General features: G+C 52.1%; 1 protein-coding gene across 4 annotated transcripts in view; it reads left to right on the top strand.

Annotated features, from left to right (window-relative positions):
- SLC39A11 (solute carrier family 39 member 11) overlaps nucleotides 1-14,840 on the top strand; it is a 390,505-nt gene that overhangs the window by 162,316 nt on the left and 213,349 nt on the right. For 3 of the 4 annotated variants that reach the window (XM_045983907.1, XM_045983906.1, XM_045983908.1), the window contains exon 5: nucleotides 11,991-12,132. In XM_045983907.1, the coding sequence (XP_045839863.1) occupies nucleotides 11,991-12,132 (142 nt within the window). The remainder of the gene's footprint in view (nucleotides 1-11,990; nucleotides 12,133-14,840) is intronic. The other variant, XM_045983905.1, reaches the window with a different exon arrangement.

Below are 14,840 nucleotides of genomic sequence, written 5' to 3'. Positions count from 1 at the left end.
TCAGCTTCCGTGTGTGGTAGGGAGGGGGCTGTGGCTACCGATAGTCCTTGTGGGAGACGAGCCGTGCCTGAAAGCTAGTCGGGCTAGCTGGTGTGGGCTCTTTCCTTGGCCTTGAAATCCAGGGAATCCTCGCTCAGGAGAGCCGGCCGTCTTCTCTTGCAAGCCCTCTGTGTGCGATACCTGCCTGAGGAACGACAGCCCTGCGACCCTCTGCAACTAGTAGTGGAAGCCCCGTCCCCCCCTTGATGCCCCTTTGGATCTAGAGTCACCCCATTGTTACCCTCTGCTCGTCTTGTCACCTGGCGGGCTCGTCACCCCGACCCAGCTGGGATGGCGCCCCACCTTGCAGCCGCCGAGGGCTTTTGCTCCGGATGCACCGCCGAAGTGGCTGGTGGGATTCTCCCTTGGAGGCAGCAGATGCCTTCGTCTGGAATTAGACATTTGTGGATTTCTCGAAGGTTGGGGGTAGCACGGGCCTTCACCATGGTCTGCGCCAAAGCTCCTTGTTTTAGGAGCGAGAGTTGAAGTATGGTCTCAGCAGAGCTTTCTTCCTCTTCAGGCTTTGCAGCTCTTGGGGTGGCCTTGACCCCGCCTGTCCCTGCAGCTGCGTGTGGCGGTCCGTCCTGCCTTCCTCCCCACCCAGGAAGCCTCTCCCTTATGCTTCTAGCTTGATACCAACTTCCCCGCATCTTGCTGGCATTTCTGTACCCCCGTCATCCTACGGCTCTAATACTTAACTGTAGTTAAGTATTAACTTCCGCTCTAATACTTAACTCGAGTTAGCATGGAGCGACACACAGTTTCTTCCTCCTCTTCCTTTTAAATGGGATTTTTAATAGGATAATGGTCTTATTGACATTGTTAGTAATGAATAACTTTTTGCCCGTTTTCTGGTGCTTGAGAAGGATTTTAATTGCTTCAGTAATATCCTTACCTACCCCTGGAGGCCTTTGGCTCCCATCTGTGAAGTCGTTGATGGGCATTAGGAATCCCGCCTAACCAAGGACTCTGACAATCGGAGACTCTGACTAAACCAAGTGGCCCATGCGGGTACCAAACACGGCCTTATAGCCCTGTGTTCGTAACTCGAGGCTGGTTTGTTCCCCTCCACACTAATTAGCATATCGGCACTGTCCTGCAGCTGCCCGGGGACTATCCTGGTTTGTCACTTAATCCAAAGGTCAGCATTTTAGGACCACAAGCTGGACTGGCTCCCCTTGCCCCCACAAGATTTTTGCCCTTTTTTAATCCTTGTGGAGCTGTGCTAGGAGAACCATTGTGTACCCCAAAGAGGCACCCTACCTGGCTTACCTTTGGACTTTCATGGGCCCCTTCCTCCACCAAAAAAAGACCAAAAAAAGACTAAAAGTCATACTTTACAGTGAGGTTAGTGTAAAGATGAATATCATGCAAGCTGGATTCATTATTTTTTAAAAGATTTTATTTATTTGAGAGAGAGCACAAGCAGAAGGAGAGGGAGAAGCAGGCTCCAGCTGAACGGGGATCCTCCTTTTTTTTTTTTTTAAGGTTTTATATATTTATTTGATAGAGATCACAAGTAGGCAGAGCAGCAGACAGAGAGAGGGGGAAGCAGACTCCCCGCTGAGCAGAGAGCCCTATGCGGGGCTCGATCCCAGGACTCTGGGATCATGACCTGAGCCAGAGGCAGAGGCTTAAACCCACTGAGCCACCCAGGCGCCCCCTGAACAGGGATCCTAATGCGGGACTTGATCCCAGGACCCTGGGATCATCTACCTGAAACCGAATTCCACCAATGACCAGTGCCCTTGGAAGCAGGCCCCGAGCCTCAGGTGAGATCGCGGCTTTGATTTCAGCTGGAGGACCCCCTGAGCCAAGGGCCCAGTTTAACTTCCTCCTGGATTCTTGACCTGTGGCAACCAAGATAGGAAATGACGGATGCTCACAGCTCCCCAACCAGGTGGGACTTTGTGCAGCAGTGGTAACCTCCTGCAAGCAGGCTCTGTGTCTCCCCTGGGGTGTGTGCTTTGGAATTTAGGCTTAGGGAAGAAAGGGGAAGGTGTCGGTCTCTACCTCCCCAAGGCAGGAAGCAGAAAATCATTCCTTAGATGCAGGCAGTCCAGGTTGGCTTCAGCTGCCAAGTGCGCATCAGGCCCAGATAACATTGAATAATTAATTCTGCTCCGAGCAGAGTGATGCCTTGAATAAAGCCCCATTAAAAAAAAAAAAAATCAAGTCTGTTCTTCAAAGGCAGAGCTTCTCTTTTGAAGTGGTTTGCATGCCATTTCCAGGCTGCTTCCTTAGCATAAAAACGCTCAGGGGTTTGCACCCTCCCTCCAAGGACCTCCTCCCACCTCCTCCCTTCTTTGAGTCACTAAGAGGCCCCTGATTCCACCTTTCCCAGCTGGCTTCCTCTGGGCCCCAAGCCCTGGTCACAGCCCTGTTAGGAAGCTGTGTGTCTCAGCCTCCGAGACACAATCATGAGGTGGCGGACAGACTGTTTTCAGCAACGGTTTGAGGCTTCAGACCTGGTGGTCAAGGTCTCCTGGGGACCAGTGCTGCTAAGTAGGGGCCGGAGGCTGAGGGACTGACAGTGGAGATGTGGACTGGGAGTGTGAGGGGCAGTGAGGGTGCTGGAAGGCCTCCGCACACCGGGGGGTGGGGGGCAACCACCCTGTCCTCACCACCGCTGTCCTTCCAGGCCGCTACCTGGTGGGCTGCGGGGGAGGCCATACTGTGCCCAAGTGACTCAGGACACAAACACCGACACTGTGTTGAATTGTCAAGCATGCTGCTTCTCTCCTGCTCTTATGATGCTTATGTCTCTGATTCGCTGCATGGATAGGTCAATGCCCTCAGCTTGGCACCGAGGGCACCTCTCTCCCTTCTGATGACTGATCTCTGTGTCTTGCTTTCCATTTAAAGGCATCTTTACCAGGAATAAGATTTCTAGGTTCTTCTCTTGTTGCCTGGAGACCCAGTTATGACGTTGGGCCATTACCCCACAGAACCTTGCTCTGGTTTCCATCTAGCTGTGCTCGTGAAGTGAGTGTTCACAGGCTGTCGTGTGTGGGCTGAGATGTTAAAGGTCGTGATTCCATATCTCAGGGATTGTGCCAGGCCTGGAGAGACCGCCACACCGATTGCTCCGTGTGAACACTGTGCTCAGACAACTCTCCTCGCTGATCGTAACAGCATAAGACTTTGTGCCCCCACTTTGTTCCCACACACCCTCCTTGGGTCACTATCTGTGGGGTCCCTTCTTGAGTTGCCTAAGTACATTCCTGGTTGACCACACCCTGGTGGGAGGAGGAGTAGAGAGATTTGGAATCAGTAGTTCTGGGTTCAAATCCTGCCTGTGCCTCTGACTAATGGTGTGATGTTAGCTGAGTCATTAGCTTTTATGACTTAGTTTCCTCAAATGTAAAATGGGGTTGGGTGGATGGATTACATCCGTCAGCTGGGACTGCCATAACAAAGTACCACAGACTGGATAGCTTCAACAGCAGAAATTTATTGCCCCAGTCCTGGAAGCCTGGAAGCTGTAAGTCCAAGATCAAGGTTGGCAGGGTTGGTTCCTTCTGAGGGCCCTGAAGGAAAGATCCATTCCAAGCCTCTGTCCTTGGCATGTCGGCCGCCATTTTGTCTCTGTGTCTTCAGATTGCCTTCTCCGCATGCGAGTCTGTGTCAGATTTTCTTCTCTTATAAGAACACCAGTCAGATTAGATTACATCCCATCCCAACAACTGCATTTTGATTTAATTACCTCTTTAAAAATCTTATCTTCAAATAGAGTCTTATTCTGAGGTACTGGGGGTTAGGATTTGAGCATAGGAATTTTAGTGGTGGGGAAGTTCAGCCCGTCGTGGAGGTGGTGATGCTTCCTGTCGGTCTACGTCAGAAGACGGTACGGAGGATTACATATGGTATCATAAGAGGGCACATTCGATGCTGAGCACGGTGTAACAAGAGGTTTTGTGCAGACAGAGTTGCTTTCTCTAACACTCGTTCTGGCATGTGTGTCCAGGGAAAGCTGCTGGATGGAGTCAGCTCTCCAGCTGCTCTCCTGGAACTACTAGGAACCCTCGATCATCTGTGCAAGGCTCCATGAAGTCGTTAGGTCTGTGCTTGGCTCAAACACATAACCTGTCTGTTGAATCTGCACTTAGCAATTAGCTCGGACCAACTCAGTCGTAAACGTGAATGCAAACAAAGGCCCTGAGATCGAGCAGTAGGATTTGGTCATAAAAGGATCACCTTGGTGATTCAGGTTGTCGGTATTCTTTCTTTTCTATAGATTATCATTTAAGTGAAAATATAAAATTAAAAAAATTTTATGTAAAACCTTCAGACCTCTAAGAATGTGTCCTTGGGTCCCTGTCTGAGAAGCACTGTTTTGGGGGAATGAGACTAAATTTGCGAGTTTAATCAGGAGCCGTCGTTTACAGGCTAGATCTGCGGGGGACTGCGTATGGTTCGTGGGCCCCCGAATGTTCGGTGCAACATTTTATGTGTCTGTGCGTATATGCTGTGGTAAATCGTAAAAACAGGCACATCTCCCTCCCCTGTTGTCCTCTGTGCTCTGGCACCGTGACACCAGATCCTCCCAACAAGATGTGTGGTTGACCTCTCCATGCCTTCAGTGCTCACTGGCTTGGCTGCGGTCGGTGGGAGGGTAGCGGATGTGATCCTGGCAGAGACTTGAACAGCACTTGACATTGGATGCTGCCTTATCTTGCTGGCCCCGAAACCCTGAATTCACTGTACAAATAAGCCCAGTGTCGTCCGCTGGAGAATGACAGGCCACATAGAGAAGAATCCTGTGTCCCAGCCAAGAGTCAGGCAGCTCCTGGCCCGCAGCGTGTGCACCGCCAGATACATGTGCCATCCTGGACTGTCCAGCCCCTGGGCGAGCCAGGGGTCCAGGCAACCTTGACTGAGCCCAGACAGCAGATGGGCAGCAGCGCCCCGTTGACTGGAGACTTGGGGGCATTAATAACCATCGCTTTAAGCTACCAAGTTCTGAGGCATTTTGTTACCTAGCAATGACCGTCTGATACACATGCATTTATCAATCTTTTTTTTTTCTGGGAAGAGAAATCTTGTCCTTTTGCAGATTTCTGGAGGGATCTGATATCTTTTCAAAGGAGAACGTAGGTAATAAAGAGTTACCTGAGAAAGCCCAGCTCAGGGGAAGCCAGAAAAGGCTCAGTGTAAATCATAAGGGTGTATTTTAATGAACTCCAGAGCGAGGCAGAGAAGTAGGCTAAAAGTGATGGGTAATCCTTGAGGGTTAGGAAGGTGAGACCTCCTTATATGTAGGTACCTGCATTTCTTTAGATTTGTATTTTTGTTTCAAGGAGAAGTTATTTTTCAAGTTATCAGAAAGCACAGAACAGTTTGGAAAACTCTGCCAACCCCCATCTCTCTGTCAGCCACGCTAGCAGAAGACTTGACTCTTTGGAACACAGGCGTGGTATGGAGCCACTTACCTGGGCCCGCTGTGGGAGGGCTGTATCTTTGCAGAGCCATGTGCTTTAAAATCAGTTTTATGTGATTAAATCGGCTTGATTATGAATAGTAATTTGGCATCAGAAATAGGAGAAGGTTTTGTCCCTAAAAAGATAATCTGAGTGATAGCAGATTTACGTAGCTTAAATATAGCTATAAGTCCGTAATTAACTTCTGCTGTTGTGAAGCTCCAGGCCAAGGTCATGGAGGACGTGGGCAGGAAGGGGGAAGATGTGGCCTTGGAGGGGTCATGGGCTTCAGAGTAGGGAGGTCTTACCTTCGAGGGGAGCAAGCTGTGCTCTCCCACTCTGAGCCTTCCTGCCAGGAAGGGGTGTGGACACGGAGCCTTTGGGTGGTAGCAGGTCACAGGGTAGGGAACTCCCCATCCTCACGTGGTCTCAGGGGTGATGTTGAGGGTTGCACATTGTCATTATCAGGAGGGCAGAAGTAGGCGTGGGTGGGAAGCCCTCCTTCTTGCCCTTAGCTAGACCGCCTTGAATACTGCGAGGGCTTTGCTTTCCCATTCTGCATGAATCCCTCTTTCCTTCTTTCTTAAGGCCTAAAAGTTTTGTGGTCACGTGGGTCTTTGTGTTGTATGTTCTGCAACATTTCCCCTCTCATTGTGGAGGTTTGGGAGTATCATTCATTCTGGCAATGAATGGGGTTAGTGAACGCGGACATAGTACTGAGGCCTGAGTACTCAGTACGTAGTACTGAGGGGAGCAAGAAGGCACGGCTCCTGCTTTGAGAATCCCATGGTTTTGAGGTAGCCAAGGATGCCGGGAAGTTGCTGTGTGCTGTTTGGTCAATGCTGTGACAGGAGCATGGGTGGGATGTCCGGGGAGCACAGAGAGGGAAGCATTTCTAATCCAAATGAGGCTGGGCCTATCCAGGAAGGCTTCCTGGAGAAGGGAGCTCAGTGTTCTTTAGACCAGATTTTAGAAGTATCCAGCATCGAGCACGTAGAAGCTTCAGAACCTGCCTTGCTGGCCATTGCTGTTGCCATGGAGAGAGGGGACGTAGGCTGAGTTAGAGGTGCAATCCTAGTGTCCTCAGGCAGGGTAAACCAGGTGGGCGACCGAGTTCTTGGAGCTGTGATTTTCCTTGTCTGTAAGGCTCCTGGTTATGAGCCATGATCCCTGAACACCTAGGGAGACCGAGGTCAGAAAGATGGCAGCGTCCTGCCTGGAAGAGCCCGAGGCAGGATTGTACCCTCTGTGACACTGCTCTGTGTCCCTGTTGCTTTGAGGCCAGCCACTTGTCACCTTAGGCCAGCCAGGCTCTGGGCAGCAGGCTGCTGCTGGGCTCCCTGGAGAGAAGGTCATCTATTATGTAAGTATCATCCCTCTTCTGGCTAGTGATCAGGGGCGACATTTAATTTTTTTTCCATTATGTGGAATAATTTAAGATTGTGTTACGAGGGTCATTATTATTGCAATTTCCCGGTAATAAAAAATCAATTATTTAATGTCACCTTGTGTGTCTGGGCGAAGTGGGGATGACGGGAGGCAGAGGCTGGGCGGAGGGGGAGGCTCAGCCCACGTGGGCTCCAGGCACCTTCCGTAGCATCAGCTCGGCCCGCGTCCCCATGGGAGGGGCTGTAGCCCTGCTTGGACCCTCGTTCCCTTCTCCGTCGGGGTGTATCACGGCCTCGCTTTAGCTGTGGCTGGGGGCACTGGCAAGGGCACCACGTCGTACTCTGACCTTTGCCTTCACTCCTCATTAGAGAGCTCTGACCTGCTGGTCAACCCCAATTAAAGAACCTGCACTCTGTGGGGCCGGGGGAGCTCAGAGTCATCCCAGAGCTCCCCCAGCCTGAATGAACTTGGCAGGCAGCGTGCCCATGAGCGGCTGAGGGTGGTCTGCTCTGCCCTGCCCTGGTGGTTACTCACAGCAGTTGACATCCCAGTGGGAGAAGAGCCAGAGGCAGGTGAACACGTGGAAGTTGGCGATTGGGACTTGGCACAAATGGCCCTGAACTGCTTGCAGTGAGTTTTGGGGCCTGCAGTGCCTTGGCTCCTGGGGGCCCATGTCTGTTCTGCTTTGGCAATGGGCTTCCGTTTTCCCTTACAGACTTCTTCATCTCTGCATGGCTTCATCCCCCTGGCTGTGCTCTAGGCTTTTCCTTGTGGGACTCATTTCTCTGGGGCTCTAGAAACTTCCGCAGACAGCGCTTCTCCCCCTGGTGCCCAGGACAGCAAACCCCGATGAGCGGCACCCAGATTGTATTTCTTAGTGGAGATAAACGGCATTATTTTCTGAAGCCCTAATGTTTTCATGTAAGGCATCCTGGGGGGCTGCTTTCCTCCGCTTCCCTCCCCCCATTTTCTTTCTTCCTTCTTTCCTTTCCTCTCCATTCCTTCTCTTTGGCTTCTGGAAAGTGTTAATTATTCTCCAGCTCCTGCCCCTTTGCACAGCCCTTCCAGAGTGGGTGGAAATGGCTGTGTTTGTTCTGAACCAGACACTTGCTCTGAGCCATTAATAATAATAATAACAATTAATAATAATTCTGTCGCAAGAAGACAGCAGTCTCAAGTTCTGTGGCCCTGGGTGCTGTTGCCTGGTGCCTCCCGGCAGCTCCCTCCCTGCTTCGGGGACCACGCTGGGTTTGGAAGGGTGGGCGGGGGTGGGGGAGAAGGGCCGGAGGAGGACTTGGGGGGAGGGGGTGATGCAGAAGAAAATCAAGACTTGTACTTTGGGAAGGAGCCTGTGTGCCTGGCACCTTGGCATTTGGTGACCCAGCAACCCAGGAACCCAGGGGAACCTGCCGGACCCATCCCGTGCCGATGGGCAGCAGAGCTGGCTCTTAGGGCTATGGAGGGGAGTGGGGAGCAGCTTGCGTTAGTCAGATGTCTGCTCTGGAAGGCCTCACCCTGCTGTCCTCGCAGGGCCGGCAGGGATGGAGTGGGGAGCGCGACTGGAAAAGCTTTGCAGAAGATACAAAAGAAAAGAAAAGCCCCAGACATGTGAGGCAGTGATAACCCGTCGAGAGGGCTGTGCGTCGTCAGCAAAGCAAGAGGAGGGTGTAGAGAAGGAATTTCTCCCGGGTCTTAGTCACTGGTGCACAGGCCAAGGCTGTGTTCAAGGCAGCGCCCCCTCCACCAGCATCCAGCATCTGTGTGCTCTAGGAGCAGCCCAGCCCCCAGGGAGCAAGGGGTGGGGTCAGCCCTGCAGGAGCTTCCTGACTCTGCGTTAATGGGCAGTAGATCGAGCCACCAAAGCAGCACTGGCATCTCCCCCCGGGGGCCATTCCTTGAAACTCCGAGGGACGCGTTTCTATTTTCCTTGTCCCCAGCCGTGGTTGAGTGGAGAGGGTGGGCAACATGGAGAATCCCAGAAGGGAGTCTGGAAGGAGTGCGAGGAGGCTGGCCGGTGTCTGGGCTCCGAGAGGCGTGGGGAGGAGTGTCGTCAGGCACAGGGTGCGGAAGCAATCCTGGGCTTCACTCTGTGGGTGTGCCCTGTGGGCCAGGGGGATGTGCTGGGTCCTTGTCTAGCTTTTAGAGGGACAACTTCTAAGCGAGTTGGAGGTGGGATAAAATGGAGAAAGGAGATGTTTGGGCGGGAGGGACGTTTGCCTTGCTGGGCCTTGCCGGAAACACGGTCTTCAGAAATCAGTGTGGCTTCTTCCGTGACTTCCAGGGACTTTGCTCAAACACCGGGGAGGCCACCTTCAGCATCTTCGCTGGAGGGGGGCGCCCCGTGCTTCACATTTCCCAGCCAGCTAGCGCACCCGCCAGGTGCGGCAATGAGGACTCTCCCAACGCTGGAACCCCGGGCGCGTGGCCAGGCGGACTGGCTGGGACTGCGACGTCTTCTTGCTTTGTCAGTTCCCGGCACTCTGTTTTGCATTTATTGTTACTGTATTGTCTGTCTCTGGAAGGAGAACTCAAGATTCACGAGGACTTGGCTGACCTCATTTTGCCAGAGCCTGGCATGGTTCTGGGACTCGGTGGCTGCTTCCTAAGAATTTGCCAGATCCACGCAGGGAGGCAGGCTTCCTAGAAAAAGTGGCAAAATTCTGACCTTCGCAGTAAAAAAGAGGGTCTGTGAGTTTCCAGTGTTACCAATAACATGGGGAGCTTCGGGGCCCTGACCATCCTAAATCGTTCAGAAGTAGTGCTCCCTCAGCCTTGGCTTGGTGACCTCTGGTTGCATCATTTTTTGGGGGGGAGCCTGTCTTGTGCAGTTAGGATGTTTAGAAGCTCCCCTAGTTTCTGCCCATTAGAAGCCAATATTCCTCTTCCCTGCTCCCTGCACAAAAAAGTGCCCATTGCCGGTGTCCCTTGGGCATCAGAATCACCCAGGCTGAAAACCACTGTTCTCAGGTAAAACCAGGTCCCCCCAAGGCACACCTTGCTGAACGGGCCAAGTAAGCAACGTCAGGCGTCTAAATGGTGTGATGTTTCTGCTGTAAGGAAGTGGTCCTCTTTACCTATCCTTTCCCCAGTGATGCATCAATCACATTATTAAAAAAATCCCCTTAGGAAGGAAGACAAAGGAAGGAAAATCAGCGGACACATTCTCGCGGGGAAACATGTCTTTTATTGCCGCAGTAATTTCTCAGATGTCAGCGTGGCAGAGAATTAGAAACAAGTAAAGCACACAAACAAACACAGAGCCGTGACTCGGTGGCCCGCGGCACAGCGCAGACACCAGCTGTCACCCGGGGGTGCCGAGAGGGGGTTTCTCCAGGGGGAGAGACTGGCCCTCTCCAAGTCCCTTCTGTCCCCATGATTCCGTCCATCTGTAGTGCTAGCCTTGACTGTGATATGGTGTGACAGGCCGCCTCTCTTGCTGCTCCTCCCAGGGACAGAGCGGGGACATCCTGCCGCCCCTGGGACTCCATAAAGGGGCCTGAGGACTGGAATGAGAGGAGCTCAGACAGAGCCACAAGGCTTTTCTTTTTTCTCCCCGCTTTTACAACACAGTTCCGTGAGGCGTCGCCACCCTTATTTCCAATGCCTTATGGAGGACGTCGCCCAATAAAATGACCAGGACAGTGTCCATGTGTTGGACAAATGGGATGACGTGGGAGGAAGGGCTTATGTCTTCCTTTTCAACATGTCATTGGAAAGAAATAATGAACTTAAGTATCTGAATTATTAGATTCTCTTTCGACTCCTGATCCCCAGGGACACTGGAAAACAAGGAGACACGTGTGCCTGTGTGTGTGTGTGTGTGTGATACAGACCCAGGCATAATTCCGGAAAGCAGTTTAACCGAGACTTTTAGTAGCTGCTTATACATGGGTGCATTTCAGTGATTGGAACATCAGTCTTCTCTCCTATATTAGAGACACATATTTTATTTTTTTAAAGATTTTATTTATTTGACAGATAGAGATCACAAGCAGGCAGAGAGGCAGGCAGAGAGTGGGGCGGGGCGTGGGACGCAGGCTCCCCGCCAAGCAGAGAGCCCGATGGGGGGCTCGATCCCAGGACCCTGAGATCATGACCTGAGCCGATGGCAGAGGCTTAACCCACTGAGCCACCCAGGTGCCCGAGACACATATTTTAAATGGAAACCTCTGTTTTAGAACTATTTTTGCCTGGATTTTTAAAAATATCTTGGTGGGGTTTTTTGGGGTTTTTGTTTTGTTTTGTTTGCCCATCGAGATGATTCTACTCACTTTCCCTCAGTGACTGGCATCAGCATGTTTGGGGAAAGCCCTCTCGGGGCTGCTTACCCAGCTTCCTCATCCCCGTCAAGATCCTGTGCCTCTGTAACCCGTTAGCAGAGTCCGAGGGGTTTCCGCGGATGCCTTTGGAAGAGAAGCTCGGTGCCATTATGGTCTCCATTTATTTATCTGTTCCTGCTGGAACGTAGGCATCATGAGAAGCTGTGACTTTGTCTTGTTCACCAAGGAGCCATGAAGTTGGTGGTCTGCAAGTCTTCGTCACATAAACATGGGGATCAAAATCAAGATTTTGCCACATTAATGTGGAGACAGTCGCATTAAGGAGCTACAGACAAAGCAGAAGGTGATGCGGCTGTCTTAATGTCCATGGGGACTTCACTCCAAATATGTTGGGTCCCCGCGACGGGCACTGTTTCCTTCTTTTCAGGTGCTTTTGTTTGGATCGCTGCTCCTTTGGATCTCATGAGAACCGTGAAGGTGGTCAGTTCCTAAAAACGTTGACCTTGTTCCTGTATGTAGCAAGGCCACCATCCAAGAGAACCTGCCACGTAGCCTTCTTGGGACGGTTCGGGAGCTGAGTTCCTTGTGCCCTTTGCCCTGCGGTGATGCAGCGTGGACTGCCCCCGTCCCTTTCCCAGGATCTGTTCTTCCCATTTTTAGGATCAGCATCGAACGATCCTCAGATCCCAGGGCTTTTGTCACCCCAGAAGCTCTGCAACCAGAAGGCTCGTTGTCTTCCTTGTGAGCCAGCCCCAGCACTTTGGGGAGACACTGGCTGGCTGCCCGGGCGGCTCTGAGCTGGAGGGGTCTGGGGAGTGAAGGTGGTGGGGTGTTACAGTGACGTCACTGCTTCTTGTTTCAGGGTGCCGCAGAAGATGCCCCGACGGCCCTGGCACTGAACTGCACCCCTGCGTCGCTGAAGAAGTCTGACACTGAGGGTCCCCGGCTGCTCTTCCCTGAGAGTGAACTTTCCATCCGGATAGGTAGAGCTGGGCTCCTTTCAGGCAAGCTCCCTGCAGACCCTGGGCTGAGTCAGGCAGCCGAGGCTCAGGCGTGGTGGCAGAGGAACGACGGGGGAAAGGGCCTGTGTTCTGTCCTGTCCATACACGTGACCTACCCCACCGTGGCACGGGGCCAGACTGGTATCTGGCCCCGTGCCTTCCCTCCCTCTTGCTCTCTAGACCACCTGCAGGAGCTCACAGGGCCTTCCCTTTGTCTTCCCAGCCGGGCCAAGAAGGACCCCGCTGATGGGACTGGGCAGATTTGGGTGACAGCACCTGGCATTTGTCCCTCCATCTCCCCCTGTCTAACAGACCCCGAATGCTCCTTTCCATCCACATGACTTTCCTCTTTTTGACGTAGCTGGGAAACAGTGGCAGCCAGGCCGTGTCCCACTGACAAGGGGGGGAGGGTACCCTGGAAGGGGTACATGGTTTTCCAGCCTTGGGGGAAGACTTCCCCTCCTCGTCTCTTCATCAGACACTCGTTCAGGGCATTTGGCTCATTGAAGAACCAGTTAACACGAGGAGAGGTAGATGCCTTTCTTTCCCTTTGAATTTATGAAGTCCCAGGCTGTGACACGTATGCCCCCCGCTTCCCCACTTCTTCCGTAGACCGTGGACTTGGGGCTTAAACCACAGGAAAGATGTCAAGAACGGGCGGCTCCTCCCTTGCACAGGGTTCTGTCTTGATGAATCCGGGAGAGAGACAGACCGGCGCGCAGTCATTGACTTCGCGTTAGTGTTCACGGGAGGAGAGTCCTTTCACGTTTCCACGCTGGCATTTGAATTTGATCTTTTTGCCATGTGTAGACCAAGGCGATCTCTAGACCTCAGGGGGAGTCAGTGTGCCGAAGTTACAGTGATGCCGGTTCTCACCAATCTCTGTTCCGACTGTGTCCGGCATGAATCACCTGTGCAGACCTTGAATATCTTCCCCACTTGGGTTGATCCTCACGGCCTCTTATGACTTCCTCGGTGGGACGTAATCAGGAGGCGTAGACTCATCTAACATCAGCTCCTGTATGAGAGGGTTAGCACGAACATTCTGCCCCCTGCCCCCAATCACACATGCCTTTCATACCTGAATCAGAGCGACATAGGTGTTTTCTGCTGTTCCCCTTCTACTGGAGAGTCAGGAACTATCTGGAGACCAGGATGGAGCCCTGTGCTCCAGGAAAGCTTGCCATTTGTCATGCCGAACCGTGGGAACACAGAGGCAGAAGGCTTCTGTCAACCCTTACTAGCTAGCACTCCTGTGTACCCCTCTGACGCCTTTATAAAAGTTCTGATTCTGAGCCTTCTCTCGGATGAAAAGGTTGGTCAGATTTTATTCCAACCCCCCAGTTCTTTTTTGTTAAATCTTCAAGGCCACAGGGGGGAGGTTCGGAGCCTGTCAGTCAAAAAAGGTAAACAGTAGCAATCCCTTGGCTAGCCTTGTCCAGTGGAGGGAGTTGGCTCTGCAGGAGAGCCTCCTGGCACTCTCCCATCTTCTTGGCCACCCAGGGTGGAGGGGGAAAGTGGGGGGCTGTGTGGGAGGGAGATGTCCTGTCCTTTGCTGAGGACACACACCTAGTCACAGCTGGTGACCGGGCTGCCCTCCCTTGCCGTTGCTAACTTGTCAGATGTGCTCCTGAGAGCGCGGAGGTGGTTTGCCGAGCCTGAGGGCACCCAGCCATCTCCAGAAGGTCGCTCTTCTGCTCACCTGGACACACCTGTGGGCATCAGGCCATGGAGGGCTCCAAAGCTGAGAAGGGCCATTTGCTGACCCGCCAGCAATCGAGCCCGAAGATGCATTATTTTTGCTCTTTGGGTTTCCCTGCAGCGGGCTGTCAGTGGAGCAAGGAGATCGGTTGGATGGGTATTTAGTGAATAACATTGGCCTTTAAAAAATAATATTGGCGCTGCTGTTATAATGTTTCATAATTGCTTCGGCAAGAGGAAAAGCCAGAAAAGCCACACTGTGGAAGAGAAGGTTCGGCTGCTCTGAGCAGCAGCAGCAGCCCCACGGGGCTGGGGACGGCGTTCAGGAGATACTTTCCTATTTCTGTCTCGGTGCCAAACATGTTATGATATCAGCTGTTCTCAAGGCTGGGATCTTTGGGGACTTCGCTAGACCAGAAGTTCTTGGAAAACCATCAGTCTCTCTGTCTCTCGATTTGGCTACTTCTTTATCTCTCGCAAGCTAGTTTTCTTTTAATTACAAAAGGAATCACATGGATTCAAAATAGAAAAGTAATTTTTCTCCCAACTTCAAGCCCTTTATGGTCCAGGCTTCCATCTCAGGCACGCACGCTGTTTCTAGTCCTTCGTGTGCCCTTTCAGAAATAATATGGTTCTACGGTCATGCTTGGTCCAGTGTCTCTTGTGTTTTTCGGTGAAAACACCTTCCCCTTCTTGCTACTGGCCATGATCTTACTTACTTAGGCCCCTCTTGGTGGCGCTGTAGGTTGTTTCCAGTCTTAGGCTTTTATAAAGAATGTGGCAGAGAGCCTTTTTATAGGTACCTCCCTGTGGGCAGAAAAGTTGAGTAAATTCTAGAAATTAGGCCAGAAGTTCTATACATCTGGGGTCCGTGAATGGGAACCAAAGGGTTCATGTATCTCTTGACATTTTATGCAAAATAATGTGTTTTTAGAAGCCAAAGTTCTGTACCATCCATCACAGTTCTAATGGCTCCTTGACCCTGATGTTCCTCTAGATCTTGGAGGGTT

Source organism: Meles meles, chromosome 18 (assembly GCF_922984935.1).
Source record: "Meles meles chromosome 18, mMelMel3.1 paternal haplotype, whole genome shotgun sequence".
NCBI classification, from domain to species: domain Eukaryota; kingdom Metazoa; phylum Chordata; class Mammalia; order Carnivora; family Mustelidae; genus Meles; species Meles meles.
Note: the sequence above shows the minus strand (reverse complement) of the source record. Positions and strands in the feature narration are given on the sequence as shown.